Consider the following 12,828-nt stretch of genomic DNA (forward strand, 5'->3'; position numbering starts at 1 on the left):
GTGTAAGTCTGGTGCCTCGTGGACTGAGGGTTGCTGCTAAAAAGCACAGCTGGAGTAAACTGGAGTTTAACGGCTGTAGAAAGGAAGCGTGAACAAATGGGTCTCAACTGTGCAACCAGCATCCCTCAGCATCCAGGCTGTGCACTGCGAGGTCATGGGTGGCTTATACAGACAGACTGGATGTGCCTGGAGGTCAGAGCCCCCCACAGCGGAAAGGGGGGTGCTCCTCCAGGAGAGGCTGAAAGTCGCACTTAACCAGCAGCTGTCCAAGCTAACATGACTGCTTGCCGCCAAGCTCTAAGAGACCTCACACTCCCAGGGAGCAAAAGCTGATCACACCGAGGCTGTCTGGGAAAGGCAGGAACCTTCCCAGGAAGCCCGGGCCCCTCACTCCTCTGCCAGCAGCCACACCAGCCCCCTTAGCACCACATGACCTGCTGGCCAACGGAGTGCCACTGGGGGGAGGCAGGTCCCAGGGAGAGGCGTGCACCACAGAGACAAGTCTCCTGGCCTAAATCAAGCCACCAGGTTGGCTATTAAAATGCCTTGCTCACAAGTGAGATTACAGGGCAGCCGCTGGGTCCTTGAGATGGGGTGAGCCTTCCTCCTCACCCCTTCCCCCCAGCGAGGGCAGAGGGGCCCACCATAGAAGACCTGCTGTTTTCATGTTTTAAAGTTCGGGCCCCTCCTTCTGGGGCTCAGGGGTGGGGTACATGCTCACCCTGTTTCTACAGCTGGGGAACTGGCTGTCAGCAGCTGTGGCTTCCTAGATATGACTCATGGGAAAAACCCTATGCCCGTGGAGTGTTTTCAGGAAACCCCAGTTGGCACATGGCCCTGCCCTCTCCCCTCACACCCCCTTTACAGGCCTTCCCTGGGGCCAAGTGGGACAAATGCTCAATGGGAACTAGACAGAAGGCAGAGACTGACCTGCCTTGCTCCACGGACGGTGCTAGGGTGGCGAGTGCGGTGTCCTCCTTGGCAGGGTCTCATGACTTGTCTACTGCAGTGGCGAGTTTCAGCTCTGTGTCTGCGACACGCAGTGTAGACAGATCACAGCAGGTCCTGCACTGACGTTGAGAAGGAGGAAAGAGGTTCACTAGGAGTCAGCATCTTGAGAAGGGAGTGGCTGTCCTTTCAAACGGAGAGCAGCAGACTGGGTTGAACTCAGGCTGAGTGGCTTGGTGAGCTCACTCTGGAAGTCAGGGGCCCGGCGCTGAGAGCGAGACATGTGGACCAGGGTCCTGGACTCAATCAGGCACGAGGTTACGACTTCTGAAATGATGGGGCTGCTGAGAAAAAGGTCAAGGTGCACCTTGAGATAAGCGGTGACAGGACTGGGATGTGTCAGTCCTGTCAGCAAATGGCCCCATTTAAACGATGAGAAACAAACAAAACCAGAAGCAAACAAAACCAGCGATAAAGACCGAAAATCGGCGCGAACTGCAATGTGAGGTTACTCCCACACTAGCACATTCGTCTTTCTCAGTGAGCCCATCCTCTCTTGAATGGTCTTTCACACTGTGCAGTTTGAAAGGAAAGCAGTAGTTGTGATCAGAGACACGCTTGTAGCTATACACGCACAGACTCACTTCTCACACCCGCTCGCCTTGCCCCTGTCTCGGCCACCAGCCAGCGGGGAGGGCAGCGCACAGGAGGGAGTCTCTTCCTGATGTGAACCCATCTGAGTGCTTCCCTCCTTTGCCGGAAGGGCACCCCACAGAGCTGCAGTCCCCACTCCCCGACCTCGCGCCCAGCCATTCCATCACAAAAACAAGCAGAGAAGGTGGGTGCTGCCCCACATGGAGGCGTGTGCTTGAGGGAGTTGGTGGGTTCAGTGTGGGTTCAGCCACCCGAGGGGATTAAATAATACGTGGGGTGTGGTTTCTGACCCAGATCACTCTGAGTCTCCTGACAGCTGATGAAATCAGGAGGGCTACGTGCTGTTCACCCAGAGGAAGGGCTATAATGCAAGGCCAGGGTCCTGAGCAGGGCTGAGGTGTGGGGGATGCAGTTGGGAGGATGCCAGGGGGTCACCCCTAGAAATTACGTAGGCAACTGAATGGCTGCCTGGCAGAACCTACAAAGCAAGGGAGGTTAGTTCCTGCGGGTGGAGCCTCACTTCTGGAGTCAGATCTTACAAAAACAAGCACCAAAAAGAAGCCCTTTCTATACACAAACTTAAGTGTCAGCAGAGATCAAAATGCTAATTTATGGAAATCAGCAGCTTCTGGCAAGAGTTTAGAGAAGACAATCTAAACGTCCTCTGAAGGAAAAGGTCAAGACGCATTGAGTTCACGTTTGTTTATTGTTGTAACATTTTGTTTTGAACATCAAACACTGCACCAAAATATGAGCCATTTATCTTCAGACAGATGTCTTTGCCATAAAGTAAGTACTGATGTCGACAATTTCTGACAACTCAAGAAACGTATTAGTGGCACTGCTGTGTCTAATAATCAAATGTCATAGACCAAATGTAATGATTAAATTAAGAGCAACATCTCCCCTTCCTCTTCCTTTTCTTACCTTTAAAACAAACCCTAAAAAGTAGTTTTCACCTGGAAAGAGCACTTACTTTAAACCAAAACTCAACTTTTCACCGGTTTCATTAAACCCAGCATTCTCTAAAGCAGGAAAACAAGGGTTCCCAGAGTTAACTAAGATGATACTCGAAAAGATGACAAAATCCCCCCGGAGAGTCTCTTTTCACCGACCTGCAGACAACGCAAATCCATCCTTGGCCTGTTCCTTTGGGTCTGGCCAGTACCTCTCAGGACGCACTCCATCTGCAGGGCCACGTGCAGTCGGAGGCACAAACACTTCTGGCTCCGGTGGGTGGCTATCACTCCTGGATTGTCAGCAGCTTTCATCTATCACGCTAGGAAGTTTTTTTCTTTTTCCAGCTGAAAACTAGGCGCTGTCTTATAGCACAGCAGACGTGGTCCTCACACGCAGGGCCGAGCCTGCCCCCTCTGGGCCCTCGAGTGTGCCTCCTGAGCCCCGCAGAGATGCAGATGTGGGCACCACAGCCACACGAGCTTCAGCGCGGACACCGAGGCAGGTGTACAGTTGGGTGGGATGCAGTCGGGAGGGACGGAAAGAGGGAAGGGGCCACGGCCACTCCACTGGAGGAGAGAGTGACCCAGAGGCGGCTCCTCGAGATGACCAGCCCCCAAGAGCAGCAAGTGGCCACTGCTCCTTCTTAGCTCTCCTCCTGAGGTCTGTGTACAAACACACCGAGGGCATCTCTCTTTCACAGAAAGAACAAATGTCATTTGTACCAAATGGCAATGGATTTTCAGCACAAACAATACTTTCATACACTCTAGCGATAGTCGTCATCTACGTTCAGCAAGAGGGGCTCCTTTAAATGAGGAGGAACACTCAGTTTGATCAGCATGTGTACCCAGCAGACTGGTGACACCTGCGGATCAACGTGCAGGGACAAGATGACACACTCTAGCACTGACGGACACCGGGTGGAGGGGTTGGCCACCCCAGCGCAGGTTCCCGGTCTTGACCCTTTAAGACGCCCCCGTCCCGAGAAGAGAGCTCATCAAGGAAAAGAAACTGTCTCATGAGAGACTCTTTAAAGGACAACCAATGAAGGACGACAGGAAGGCAGGCGTCAAGCTTTTCCGTACCGCAAATGCGCACACAAGCCTCTGCGGCCCCAGGGAAGGGCCTGCACCGAGCAGAGGGCCAGGCCACCACCGGCAGCCACAAAATGAAGGAACCATGGGCGACAATGATGCCACTAATGGGGCAGAACCTCACACGAGGAACACAACCCAGCTTCCTGACCTGCTGGCCATGAATAGGTCTTTAAATGATGCATCCCTGAACCGTTTGCGAAGGGAAGTTTTGCCCATAGGGAGGCATGTCTGGTTTCCCTGGGAACACGGCTTCCGGGCTCTGCCTCCAACATGGCTCAGTGGAGTCCGGGGCCTCCGACCCTCCGCTCTGGAGAGCAGCCACCCCCACTTCTCCAGCTCGAGATGAACAGTACTGTGGTGGAGCAAACTGAAAAGAGGAAGGCCCCCAAAACCCAGCACAGGGAAAGCAAGAGGCGGACCCGGAACCACGGCGGGGGGAGGGGAGTGCACCGCTCTGCAGTATTTCACTGCTCCACTCCCCTCTCCCCGACTCTGGAACGGCTCACTGCTTTCTCACCCAGTGCGGGGCTGTATGTGGTCACCACCGGTCCCCAGGGCCTCCTCTCTTAACAGTTCTCTTGATTTTAAGCCCGAGGGGGCTGTCCGCACCAGCTCATCTCTGCAGGCTCATGCTCACAGCTCTGCAGGGGCGTGTGGACGGGACCATACCTGGGTGGCTTGCTCAGCTGCAGGCACGGGGAGGGGCAACAGACACCTTCCCGGGACCTGGCCTAAGCACACGTCTGCATCTCTAGGCCTCCCTGAGAACCGAGTTTCCCTGCTGGCTGACTGACTCCTTCTGCCGAGACCACTCTCACGACATCACACACATCCTGCAAGACCCGCGCCTTCCGGTGGGCCCAAGACACAACAGTTCGGGTCCCTGCCGAGGAACGGTCAGGTGAGGAGGCGAAGGTCTCTCCTTCCCCTGAAGCCCTGGGAGCCAGGGCCAGCATCCTGCTTCCATGGAGTAGGGGACGGAGGGAGGAGCCCAGGGGGAAGTGAGCAGGCGGTTCGGACAACATCAATAACTGGACCCTGATTCCCTGCCAGCAAGCCCTCCTCACAGAGAGAAACACTCTCAACTGCCCAGTGGAAATTAGAACACTTTACTTTGTGCAACATTTGGTCCACTCTTAGCTTCTCTTTTCTTCTTCTTAAATTATGCAATTAAAGGAGCACCCGGCACGCAACTCGACACAGAGCACGTGGGAGGCCTTGGGCCCGAGCCCCTCGCTGAGCCGGCCGCCAGCACCACACGGCAGCCCTGGGCCCGGGAGGGTGCAGGGGGCTGCGTCCAGCCCTGGCAGCAGCTCCCCAGCCTGTCCCTGCCGGCGCCCAGCGGGCAGTGCGCCGTCCCACACCTGTGGCCGGGAGGGTCCCCGCATCCTCTGTCCAGCAGAAGGCCGGCCGCCTCCCCTGCTGCGGGGGCCGAGATCCAGCCCCCCACCGCGGCTGCCGCCTCAGACCAGGTCCTCCAGGTCCACCTCAGGGATCGGCTCTCGCCAGTAGCAGAAGGAGCTGAACTCTGGGCACGGGAAGGCAGAATTCTGTTCCTTGTTGAGAAGCGGGAACACGTGTTCCACGAGCTCGCTCAGCCTGTGGTACCTGGGAGTGGGGAGGACACACACCACGACTCGGCACCTGACCTGAGGGCACGAGGCAGCAGGCTGCAAAGCCAGATGCTCAGATACCCCAGAAAGGAGAGTCCCAGGTGGGCGCCCTCCTTCCAGGGCTCACCTCCCTCCTCAGAGTCTAGGCTCCCCAGCCACCCCCCAACAGCAGCTGCAGAGGAGGGCACAGCCTGGCAGAGATGGGGGATGCCCAGCAGAGGGGAGGATGCTCCGGCAGAAGGGGTGGACAGAGACTGGCAGGGCGGAGGCTTCCACGGGCGGGCACAGCTCTGACCCCAGGCCCCTGGCTGCGTGGTGCCAGGGCTGGGAAGCGGGAATGCACTTACGAGGACTTGTTTCCTTTGGTCCTTTCTTGTATCAGCTCGCCCTTGGGATTCACGGTGAAGATCCTGCAGTCTGGGACACCCACTTGTCTGTAAGCATAGACGTCCTGCCACAGAGAACCCAGAGCAGGGTGGTTACTGAGAAGTTCTTGGGGCCCCTGCGAGCCAGAAGCTTCACAGGAAGCAGTGTATGGAGAACACGTGGAGTTGGGGCAGCCGCCACCGAGACTGAGCTTCAGACAGACACAGACTAAACAGAGAGGCCAACGCACACCGCAGAGGGTGCGCGGGAAGCCAGAGAACGCGGGCACCAAGGACACCCCAGACCCTGGCGTAGGAGAAGGGCAGCATTCGTGGCTGGGGGGTGGGGGAGAGGCAGTGCTTGGATCTGGGGGGCAGATCCAAGGCTCGGCTTAGAATTCACGGAAAGGGAACCGAAGCCCCTGTCACACACGGGCATCCCAGGGCAGGTCTCCGCCCCCAGCACCTCCCTGCTGCAGGAAGAACAAGGCTGATGAAGTGAGCACCCACCCAGCACAGCAGGCCTCACTGCGCCCTCACGCCTGGGGTGAAGATGACCCACTGCGCCCGCACGTGCAGCCCAGAGGAGACACCTACATTTGGGCGGTTCCCAAAGGCAGCGTAGAAGGGCTGCTGAGCTGGGGCAAAGAGATTCTTGATGTCGGTCAGACACTCGATCTTGAACTTCTCCGGCTTCTTTTCTATTACTTCCCTAGGGGAAAAATAGAAGTATCACCACCGAATCCAAAATGGCAATTTTCCCTGGTCTGTGGTCTGAAAACCCACAACCATCCATTTTTCTAAATCCTTCACAACTGGTATCTTTCTCCATCTCTGCCAGCCTGACTTTTCTCAGCTGTGTCTGACACACACCAGGTGAGCAGTGTGTGAGTTAGAGTAACATGGAACTCAGACCCAGAAGCTCTGTAATAGATGCCGTGCAGCCAGGCCCTGACCCCTGCAGGCACACACGTGCACACACACACGCACGCATGCACACACGCGCACCTGTGGAAGGCAGAAAACAGGCTGCTGGGGGACAGCATGAGGGGGCCTCGGGGCAGGATGGTGCCCTTGTCGTTGACCCAATGCAGGTAACCGCGGGTCATGTCAGCCATGCCGATGGCGCGGGCCGAGCAGTACAGGAACTTGTAGCCGTTCCTGGAAGAGAACGCGTCCTGTTTAGCCCGTGTGCTGTTCAGCTAAAGGGAGAAAAATGCGGTTTTTCTTTTTAAAGGTCCAAAGAAAGTTCCTCTCACCTCCCATGAAAGTCGAATTCCTAAATTTAGTACAAGAATCATCAGGATTATAAAGATCTCACCACTCCATGGAAAACACCATGGAGGAGATGTGATTAGGGATTATGCTAAACTTTCATGTAATAATCTCTCTACAGAAGCCAAATTATAAAACAGAAAAAAAAAACTGGGGGCTGTCTTTAAAGGATGTGCTATAGATGAAAGAGACAAAAGGTCTTATTTACAAATACAACTTCCAGAATGCAAATCATCCTACAAAACAAGAAACAAAACTCTACCTGGGTAACTGACATACTCATAAATTTTCACATTGGGACATTCTCAATCTCTGCTTAACACACTGTAGTTCTGCGGATCAATTTAAGTCAGATGTATTGGGATTCCCACAAAGGCCACAGCACTATGTCCTCACAAAAGGTACCTGATGGAGAAGACCGCCTGGCAGACTGATCCCCCCATGCACGCATGTATTACCCCCTTCAAGAAAGACAATTAGAAGTACTCAAAAAAATAGCGAATGATTAAACTGTGGCTACAAACCCAAGTGCAGCTGTAACTACTGACACAGGCAGTGCCTACAGCTCGTAGCCCTGTGCAGGAGCAAGGTGGAACCCGCCAGGCACAAGGCTCCAGGCCCATGGGTGGTGGCTCACACTTTCCCTTGGGGGAGGCTCCAGTGAGAGGTGAGAAAGGAAAGTGAGAAAGCTGGGTCACAAACAAGATTTCCTGGGACTATTTCTATAGGCCCAGCAAAATCCCAGCTCACTAGCCACAGGGTTAGGCACCTACTCGTTGATGGAATGGTAGAGCTTCGCGATACCCTGGTGCGTCCAGTCTTTACCCAGCTGCGGAAGAATCTGTCCCAGAGCATCAGACCTGCGAGGGTGGAACCAGGAGGAGGTGTCAGGAACCAAGCACATACAGCCAAGTGTTTGCCTATTAGTGAAACATCAGCTTCTGTAATAGCAGCCGCTGTGGGGAGGGAGAGGGTCTGGGGGGTGGGGGTGGCGTGACAGCCCACAAGGCGGTTCCCTTGGTCTGTGTGTGCACAAGCCGAGGACATCACTCAGGAGCTTCTGAGAGAGCCACCAGACCCAAGGGCCAGCCCGTCACTGTCAGGAAGCACTTACAACCACACGGCCTCCTCTTCTCTAATTGCAACAGCTTCGATTTTTTTCCTCCCCATGCCAGAATTTGGAGACCAAATAATTAAATCTTTCCAAGAGTTGTGATTATTATTATTGTCATCTGGCTGCGCCACAAGGCTTGCGGGACCCTAGTTCCCCAACCAGGGACTGAATGAATCTGGGCCCTCAGAGGTCAAAGTGCCGAGTCCTAACCTGGCTGCCAGGGGAATTCCCCAAAGTTGTTTGACCTTATGTTTGTATGGCCCCACCCACCTCCTCCATCCACAGAATGATTCTGTGGGGACTGCACCCAGGACCTCTCAGTGCATGTGGTTTAAAAAACTCTCCTGATGGTGGCTGGTCACTCAGGTGAGGAAGCCCCAGCCCTCTGCACTTGGAGCTGGGCCCTCCTTTTGCCACCCCAGGGCTCCTGCTTACTTGGTTATTGTCCCGTCAATGTCGGAAATGATGACCTTGTCGTTCCAGTTCCACAGGTATATGGTCCCTGCACAGCGGCAGGTGCCTTGATACTGGGTTGTGATACTAAACACGACATCATTTGGGCCATCTTGGAGGTTCAGTTTCGCCTTTCATAAAAAGTGTAAGAATCAGCAAAATCAGAGCTTTGAAAATTAAAGGCACATCATTTTGACGGAATTACATGCAACAATTAAGTCATACTTTCCAAGAAAATGTGGTCAGAGAAACTGCTTAACATACAATGTTTCAGGATGGGGGACACATGTACACCAGTGGCTGATTCATGTCGATATATGGCAAAACCCACCACAATAATGAAAAGTAATTAGCCTCCAATTAAAATTAATTTTAAAAAGATACAAGGTTACATGATCCTAATCTCTTAAAAAACAGCAAGGAAAAGCAACAGAAAACAGTTTTGAAACAGAATCTGAACACTCCCCAAAATGCTGGTAGCATCTCAGGACCCAGCCCTGGGAGGATGGATCGGGGCTGCACCTGGGGCTCGGGGGCTGGGCTGGGGAACTTCGGCCTGAACTGTGTACAAGGTGCCCAAGAGCCCCTCTGACCCCTGTTCCCTGGTCTCCTCCCTGCCCCTCAGGATGCCCCGTATACCGGAGATCCTCCCCCTTGGGGCACAACAGGACCAATTCATACTGACAATGGGTGAAGGTGAGGAGTGGGTAACTGACAGGAAGAGGGAGATTGCATCTAGGTAAGATGTCATTCCCCTCTGGCTGTAGCTCCTATGAGACAGCGTGGGGCCCAGAGCCAGTCTGGACGTGTCAGACTCAGACTGGAAACACAGGTGCCCTGGTTCACTCCCAGAAATGGAGACAGGAGGCCTGGGGGTGAAGGAGGGGAAAGTGCATCCCAGGGGACCCTAGGGGTCACTCTCCTGGACATTCGTGAGCATTTACATGGCCACACGCTCAGCCGCTGGGAGACGCGGGGTTGGGCAGACAGAAAGGGAGGCTCGTCAAGGTGATCAGTTCCTAAGGCTCATGAGGCTGGACCCACCCAGACCACACGGGACTCACAATCTGGTCTGAGGACAGACGCAGAGACTTCTTATAGGAGGTTGTGCCACTATGGCTTAGGGGTTCTGCGGGGGCAGAGTCCACCTTGATGGACTCTTCCAGTTCCTGGGACCCTTCGTCACTCGATGAGTCGTCCTCGGCCGACCTGTCAAACACAGTCTGTTATTGGAGAGGCTGAGGGACGTTTACAGACAACAGCTTTTCATTCAGGATCCGGAGACACAGAGAGAAGTCCCAGATCCACCCAGGAGGAACCAGACCCAGGGTCCAGGCCCACGCTGCATGATCCACCTCCTCCATGACTGGCCAGGGTCACCCTCCTCCTCCCTTCTCGACTGGACAGGGTCACGCTCCTGCTATGACCGGCTGTATTCTGCTAGAGCCAGTGAACGCTACTAGCTCTGCCGATTCTTGCTGAAAGGGATATGTATGTTTTAAAAGGCACAAGTTATAGAGAATACGAACGCCTACAGTGATTTAAGAGACTAACAAAAAGCATTTTATATAATCCTTTAAAAAGAAGAGGGTAAAGAACAGGAGGATGAACCCAAGAGTCAGGGATGGGACGAGAGCAGCAGGTGTGATGGAGGAGGGAGCACGGGGGCAGAGCCAGGAGCGGCCGCATCGGGGCCCCTCCCCTCAGGCAGCCGGTCCACACGTCCAGGGCGGACTCCTGCCAGGAGACCAAAAGGGCCTGCCCCATCTCTGAGGTTCTGTCGTGTCTCCTGCTGTGCCTGCCAGCCAGGCAGCAGGGCCCCGACTCTTCACATTTTATGCTTCCCCAAGACCTGCTTCCCAGAGGCCTGCACGCCGGGGCACCTGTCTCCACGGCTCCAGAGCAGGAGCAAGGTGCCTCGGAGCAGTAACGAGTATCCCGACTCTAGGCTGATGATGCGTATATACAGACATAGATATGTTTTTGGCCACACCACATGGCTCGGCTTGCAGGACCTTAGTTTCCTGACCAAGGGTCCAAACCTCAGGGCCCCGGCAATGAGTCTTGAGTTCTGACCACTGGATCGCCAGGGAATTCCCTAAGCTGATGGTATTTTTCAAGAAAAGCAGAAGTTATCTGTTAACTGAGTGGCACAATGAAGCCACTGACTGTCCACAGAACAAAAACATTTCTGACTCAGAATTATACAAATCTGTCAAAGTCACCTGCCGCTGGCTGGCTCCTTTGCGCTTGACGGCCGGTCACTGGGTGGCGGGACCTCCACTTTCCCTTCCTTGGCCTCCGGCAGCTAGAACGACAGCACGACAGTGGCGATGAGCAGCTCTCGCCCTATGTCAGGGCAAAAAGCCATCAGCAGCTCCCTCAGGGATCAGCAGAAGTGCTGTCTGAATCCACAAATTAAAAGCACTTAAGAAACAGACTGCCTCTAGTTTGAGCCGAAAGGACAGAAACCTGAGAGGGAAGTCATACGCTGTGTGTGTGAAAAGCTGCTGCCACCGAGCCAGGGGCAAGGACTGTGGCAGGCACCAGCTCAGTCTCACAGTGTAAGACACACAGGCCACAGCCAGGGGCCGGGCAGGGGCCGAGGGCACAGGCTCCCTCCCCCCGGGGGCAGGGGAAGCCCTGGGGGTGCGCTTGAGGGTACGGCGCAGCCCCACCCCTCACCAGCCCCAGGCCCGCGGTCCCGTGCCCGGGCTTCCTGCTGGTACACAGGCGTGCACACAGCGGCGCCGCCAGGCGGTGGCGGACGTCACAGGCGACGCACGCGCGGCACCGGTATCTGACCCGCACAAGCAGTGTTCACGCACGGTGCCGACTACTGTGAAAGAGCACCACGGAGCCCAACTGGGGCTTCCCTGAGCTTGGCACTCAGCCCACTTCCAGCCCGGTTACCTGCTTGGTTATGCTCTCCCTCTTCCGCCAGAACCACCAGCGGCCAGATTTCTTTGGCATCTTATCTTTGACCCAGGACTCGACTGTGGCCTAAAAACAATGAGCACAGGTTAGTCCAGCATCTCGGGCACAGGGCACTCGACCCCTCTCTCAACCAGAGGGCGGTGACGCCGCCTCGACCCGCCGGCGCCCTCTCTCGGGGCTGTTCCGTGCCGTCAGGCCGGGGGGCCTGGCCCCTCTTAGGGGCAGGTGGGCTGCTCTCCCTTCTCTGCCCCCACGAGTTACGACGACCAACTGATGATGTGCGTCACCTTGGTGGACAGACTCCAGGCTCCAGTTTCTACGTAACAGGCTCATTAGCCACAAGCTGAAGGACCCACACTGACGCCACGCTTCCGGGGGCCCTCTTCCTATTGCATCCTTCCATATTAATGGGAGGAAATGTTTTTATCCTGTATTTAAATAACAATTAGGGAAATCTCTCAATCTTGACACACGATCAGAAACTGGGATAAGTATCTAGTAAAAAGGACAGATACGGCACCCCAGCCAGTTTCCTGGATTTCTGGGCGTGAGACGATTTGACTGATGGTATTAACTTTACAATATTAAGTAAAATTGGACCACACCCAGTTTAGAGACATGCACACATGGATTCTCAAAGCGCTGTGTGCGGCAGACATTCCTGGGGAGCGGCAACTCACCTTGGGCAGGCTCTTCTGGAAGACCTGAAGGCTGAGGACCATGGGGGCCGCCAACGCCCAGCTGTAGTAACTGCGAGAGCAAAGCCAGGCACGACCGTCAGAGGGGAGAGGGCGGGAGAGGAGGCAGAAATGCCATAACAAAGTCCTTATTCTTTCCAGTGAAGACGTGATCAGCTCAGTTTCTTGCCACATAAGCAATCTTTGCTTCAGGCCACACTTCTCCAAGCAGAGAGTAGCACAATGCGTAAAACAGAGCAGGGTTTCAAGCCTCACTGAAAACGAAGCTGGAGCTTCACTCCAAAGTCACTGCCCATTTAGCTCATTTACATGAAGTGGCATAGTGAGAAAGAATATAATCGTTAAAAACTCTACAGCACTTAGGGAAAGAAAAATCTGCAAGAATATTGAACGGTTATAAGCAACGAAAGGGCAAGAGTATTTACCGGTTATATATCCGTATCACAAGGTTGGGATTGTCTATGAGTCCAGGGTTTTCTGCAAATTCATGGTATGTAATGATGTGCTCCATGAACTTCTCTGTAAGGTAAGGTAACAATTACCACCTGGTTAGAGATTACAGAAGAAACATCCATGTGGGCTTATTACAATACTCTCTCCATACTGGAGTGACCACAAGATCAAAAAAGTACTTCAAAACAAGCCAAAAACCCAACAGCTAACTTTTCTAGGAGAATCAACAGCAAATGGCAGATGTTTGTGGTTTTTTTTCCT

At 54.3% G+C, this 12,828-nt stretch overlaps 1 protein-coding gene across 13 annotated transcripts in view; it reads right to left on the minus strand.

Annotated features, from left to right (window-relative positions):
* Window positions 1–2,289: 2,289 nt before the first annotated feature.
* Window positions 2,290–12,828, minus strand: part of LPIN2 (lipin 2) — a 96,156-nt gene continuing 85,617 nt past the window's right edge. For 12 of the 13 annotated variants that reach the window (XM_042239646.2, XM_027960823.3, XM_012103527.4 and 9 more), the window contains 11 exons: window positions 12,540–12,633; window positions 12,097–12,166; window positions 11,393–11,482; window positions 10,705–10,787; window positions 9,544–9,688; window positions 8,462–8,610; window positions 7,686–7,772; window positions 6,646–6,798; window positions 6,235–6,349; window positions 5,620–5,723; window positions 2,290–5,267 (listed from right to left, as the gene is read on the minus strand). In XM_042239646.2, coding sequence (XP_042095580.1) covers window positions 5,123–5,267; window positions 5,620–5,723; window positions 6,235–6,349; window positions 6,646–6,798; window positions 7,686–7,772; window positions 8,462–8,610; window positions 9,544–9,688; window positions 10,705–10,787; window positions 11,393–11,482; window positions 12,097–12,166; window positions 12,540–12,633 — 1,235 coding nt within the window. In that variant the 3' untranslated portion in view covers window positions 2,290–5,122. Of the gene's footprint in view, window positions 5,268–5,619; window positions 5,724–6,234; window positions 6,350–6,645; window positions 6,840–7,685; window positions 7,773–8,461; window positions 8,611–9,543; window positions 9,689–10,704; window positions 10,788–11,392; window positions 11,483–12,096; window positions 12,167–12,539; window positions 12,634–12,828 lie in introns of those variants that run through there. The other variant, XM_042239655.2, reaches the window with a different exon arrangement.

The sequence above is a fragment of the Ovis aries genome, chromosome 23, assembly GCF_016772045.2.
Source record: "Ovis aries strain OAR_USU_Benz2616 breed Rambouillet chromosome 23, ARS-UI_Ramb_v3.0, whole genome shotgun sequence".
Classification (NCBI taxonomy): Eukaryota; Metazoa; Chordata; class Mammalia; order Artiodactyla; family Bovidae; genus Ovis; species Ovis aries.